The 4,429-nt window shown below is 38.0% G+C and overlaps 1 protein-coding gene across 1 annotated transcript; it reads right to left on the reverse strand.

Annotated features, from left to right (window-relative positions):
- Positions 1–3,086: 3,086 nt before the first annotated feature.
- On the reverse strand, positions 3,087–4,035 carry LOC100591380 (olfactory receptor 10J1-like). Its single transcript, XM_012511063.1, is given in 2 exon segments — positions 3,087–3,533; positions 3,535–4,035. Coding segments are annotated over 2 exon segments (948 nt in total).
- Between the last annotated feature and the right edge of the window lie 394 nt (positions 4,036–4,429).

Genomic DNA, 4,429 nt, shown 5'->3' on the forward strand with positions numbered 1-4,429 from the left:
CAGCTCTGACTTCAGCTGAACACAGATTTTTAACTCTCACCTATTGAGCATTTGGTCAAAATGTATATTAGATGCACTTCTATTCATTAACATTATTACAAAAATAAAAAGAATTGAACATAATAGACTAGAATGAGAAACATCAGAATGCTTTGCATGCAATAAGTCTACTGTTTTGTGAATGTTGCATTTTAGTTTGTATATGTGTGTATAACACACATACTGGGTTATGCGATAACATGCAGTTTTGTATTGGGGGCCATGGATCATGGTAAAGAGATTAACATTCACTTATCTAGCAGGAAAAAAAAAAAGATGCTCAATTTGGAGCAGGAGGATAGGCATTAACTTCTGGAACTGCTAACAAAATATAATAATGCAAAGTTCTGGAAATGTTATTTTGTAAGGAACCAAAATAATATGACCTGCAGACTTCATGAAAGATGCGATAGCAATTAGAACTTAAAGGTATGTGGGAGGAAGGTAGGAGTCAAAAATTAATTAGTAAAATAATATAAAATGGCCAAGAAAAATCAGAGAGGTAAACATATATGGACTACATTAGCTAATAACAGTGATGATAATGATAATCATACATAATATTTCTTAACACTTTTTGCAGTTATTACAGCAATTTCTACTGTGGTTATTCTAGTGTGGTTGATTCTTACAAGAACCTGACAGAAAAAAACAGAGTAAAGATTAGTAACTCTATTTTGCAGATGAGGAAAGATTCACTATATGGGGAGTGTAGCTGTTTTACTCTAACAAGAATGAAGAATATCTGACCCTGCTTCATAATATTTTTATACTTATTATTTCATGTGTTTGACAACAAACTTTGAATATAAGTTTTGTAGGTGAGAAAACTGAGGCTCAAATAAATTAAATAGTTCATTCAAATATATATGGTGTATAAAAAATAGAGCCAGGCCTGAAAAGAGAGTAATTTTCTTCAAATGGTTTTGTTTTTCTGCTTCATTCTGCTGATCTCTCAAAACTTCTGCTTAATATTTTAAGTAGCTAAGTTTGCAAATACAGATTATCTATTACTGAGAAGGCTGACAGTATAGGGCAGCATTTTGAGGCTACAATTTGGAGCAAAAATAAGATATTTTTATTTACTGAGTAAAAGTAAAAGTGACCATTGGCAATTACAGCATAACTTCATTTTGGATTCTCTTGGATTTCACCATAAATTTCCTAAAAAATGTAGTTGAATCTTTGTAAGACTAAACCATAATGGACTATTTGATAAATTAAGATATTTGAACATAGCCCTAACTTTTGAAATTAACATAAAGGAGAATGTGTCCCATGAAAAAATCATCACTTGGTACAAGTAAGACACTAAACAGCAGGTGTAACTGTCCACTTAGGTAAGACTTCACCCAGTTACAACATCACACACTACCCATTTCATGCTTTCATCCGTTAAGACATCATGGGAAATGTTCACTACGGTCATTTATATCAATGTGTGTTTGGAGGTTGTGATGTGAAGGAGTGGAAGGAGTGCTTTTGTTTCTTTGTGGGTATCTCATTAGAGGGTTCATAAAAACAGAGGTGTTCAGGTTGTTATTTCAAAGTGAGCCAGAGAACACTCTGATGAGTGGGCAGTGAGGGCATCAGTAAAGAGATTTTCATTACCAACAAGCTGTATTAAGGAATAAGAATAAAATGGGAAACCATCAGTCACTAGGTATTGTTGGATTGTGCACTATGTGGATGTGGATGACAGACTGTAGGGAAAGGAGTTGCTGGAAGTGGAGATGACTGGTGAAGCATGGTGTATTAGTTCACATCCTAGAGGATTTTAAATGGTAGGATTGATGGTTTGATGAGTCTTTTTCTTTTGTTGAATTACTGAGTTACCAGATGGCTACATTTTCCTTACCCATTTAATCCTCCCAATCCTTTCATTCCATTAATCCATGCTCTAGATTCCCTGTTTGACTCTCATCCACTAGTTGCTTCTTTCTGTTCTGCAAGGATTTCTAAAGGCAAATTTTAATTTCTTTACCCTGGGTTTAGACACTCACAATATCACCAACAATTTTTGTATATTCTCATAAAATAAATGCCAATATTATTACTTGGTGCTACCTCTTTTACTCTATCACCAAGGGGTTTTAGTTACTTTCCAAAAATATTTCTAAAACAGGATCCTGAAAACTTAGATATCCATTTTCTCATATGGTCAACTTGGAACTTATATAAAAAAGACCTAGATTTCAAGGGCTGCTGAATTTTATAGATTGCTATTATCTCGCATACTCATTTTATTTATACTGTCTAGTCGATTTAAAAAATCTTAAATTTCCCATAAAGAAATTAATTCAATTAGGTGTTAAATCTACTTAGAGCTAAATGGGTAAGGGGAAACACCACATCCAAAAAACAGTGTTATAGAATATATTTAAAACTTGAACCGGCTAGGCGCGCTAGCTCACGCCTGTAATCCCAGCACTTTGGAAGGCCAAGGCGGGTGGATCACGAGGTCAGGAGATCCAGACCATCCTGGCTAATATGGTGAAACCCCGTCTCTACTAAAAATAAAAAAAAAATTAGCCAGGCATTGTGGCGGGCACCTGTAGTCCCAGCTACTTGGGAGGCCAAGGCAGGAGAATAGCATGAACCTGGGAGGCAGAGCTTGCAGTGAGCCGAGATCACACCACTGCACCTCAGCCTGGGTGACAGAGCAAGACTCTGTCTCAAAAAAAAGAAAAAAAAAAAAAAACTTGAACCTTGCCCTAAAGCAGCCTCCCCTCATTAACTCTGTCTGCTCTCCTGATTTCATTCTGTCCCAGGCTGCCCATACAACCCTTCTACTTTCCAATACCACTGAGTTCTTTCTTCCGCATTTGTACCCTATAAAATCCCTGTTCTCTTATGAGATGAAGGCCTGCTGTGCTTTGGAGAACCTTCCCCCTTCTCAAGTGGCTGAATCCTTTTGTTTTCTCTTCCTCTCACCCAACCACTGCTTGATAGGCTTGAAATTTTTAACTCTATTGACCATGCACAATGTTCCACTGTTTCTTCTCTAGAAAATCTTCTAAGACACTATTTGAAATGGTCCCATTCTGTTAGGAGAATTTTTGACCTATCGCTCTGCACAGAGCGTCTTTGACCTCTTTGTTCCTCAGAGTGTACACCACAGGGTTCAGTAGGGGGGTAATGACAGTGTAGGTCACTGAAATCAGCTGATCCTGATCTCTGGGGTTCTCTGACTTGGGCTTGAAGTAAGCAATGGAGGCACAGCCATAGTGGACAATAACCACAGTAATATGAGAAGCACAGGTGGCAAAGGCCTTTTTCCTGCCCTTGGCAGAGGCAATCTTGAGGATGGTAGAAATGATGAGGATGTAGGAGATGAAAACCAAGCCCACGGGAATCAGGATCACCAGCACACTGATGATCATAGTCAGGATTTCATTGACTGTGGTGTTAGTGCAGGAGAGCTTCATCACAGGTCGGATGTCACAGAAGAAGTGGGGCACCTTTGGAATACAGAAAGGCAGCCGGAATACAGAAAGGCAGCCTGAATACAGCTGACACCTGTGTCATCGCTACAATTAGGCCAATGCTGCAGGACCCCCACACCAGCTGCATACACACTCTCTTGCTCATGACGACTGAGTACCTCAAGTGGTTGCAGATGGCCACATAGCGGTCATACCCCATTGCTGTGAGCAGGAAGCAGTTGTTGATAGCCAAAGTAATGAAGAAAAACATCTGAGTGGCACAACCTGCCAAGGAAATGGGCTGACTCAGGCCTATGAGGTTAAACAGCATCCTTGGTATAATGACAAGGGTGTAGATAGTCTCTGAACCTGACAGCATGCTGAGGAAGAAGTACATGGGGGTGTGGAGGTGACGATCAATAGTAATGATACTCACAATGATAACATTGCCTGCCAGAGTGAATATGTACAATGTAAGAAACACAACAAAGAGGGTGAGCTTGTGCTCACGGAAGCTGGAGAAACCTTGAAAAATAAACACATTCACCAAAGAGTGATTCTCTTTCTTCATTAAATCACACATGATATCTGAGAAAGAAAAAAATAATGTAAGGAACCTAGATGGATGATTTCTGTCAAATAGGCTGGGAAAATTCCTGTGATTAATAAACCTTAGGTCTCTGCTTTTTTACATTCATACTTATTTCTTTTAGGAGTAGAGTGGAGAAACGTTCTTTCCTCATTCAGAAGAAAGTACATGGCTTTTAAAGTCAAATGTTGTAAACTAATTTCCTAGTTCTTGCATATGCTAACTTATCTTGGGCAAGGACTTATCATTTATAAGACCAGTTTTCTCATCTTTATGGATGTAGTGGTGATAACATCATAGAATTGTTGATGGAAAAATTGTATACTAATTATAATACTCGTATTTGAATTTTAAAAACAACATTGAATAAATGCGA

Source organism: Nomascus leucogenys, chromosome 12 (assembly GCF_006542625.1).
Source record: "Nomascus leucogenys isolate Asia chromosome 12, Asia_NLE_v1, whole genome shotgun sequence".
Taxonomy (NCBI): Eukaryota; Metazoa; Chordata; class Mammalia; order Primates; family Hylobatidae; genus Nomascus; species Nomascus leucogenys.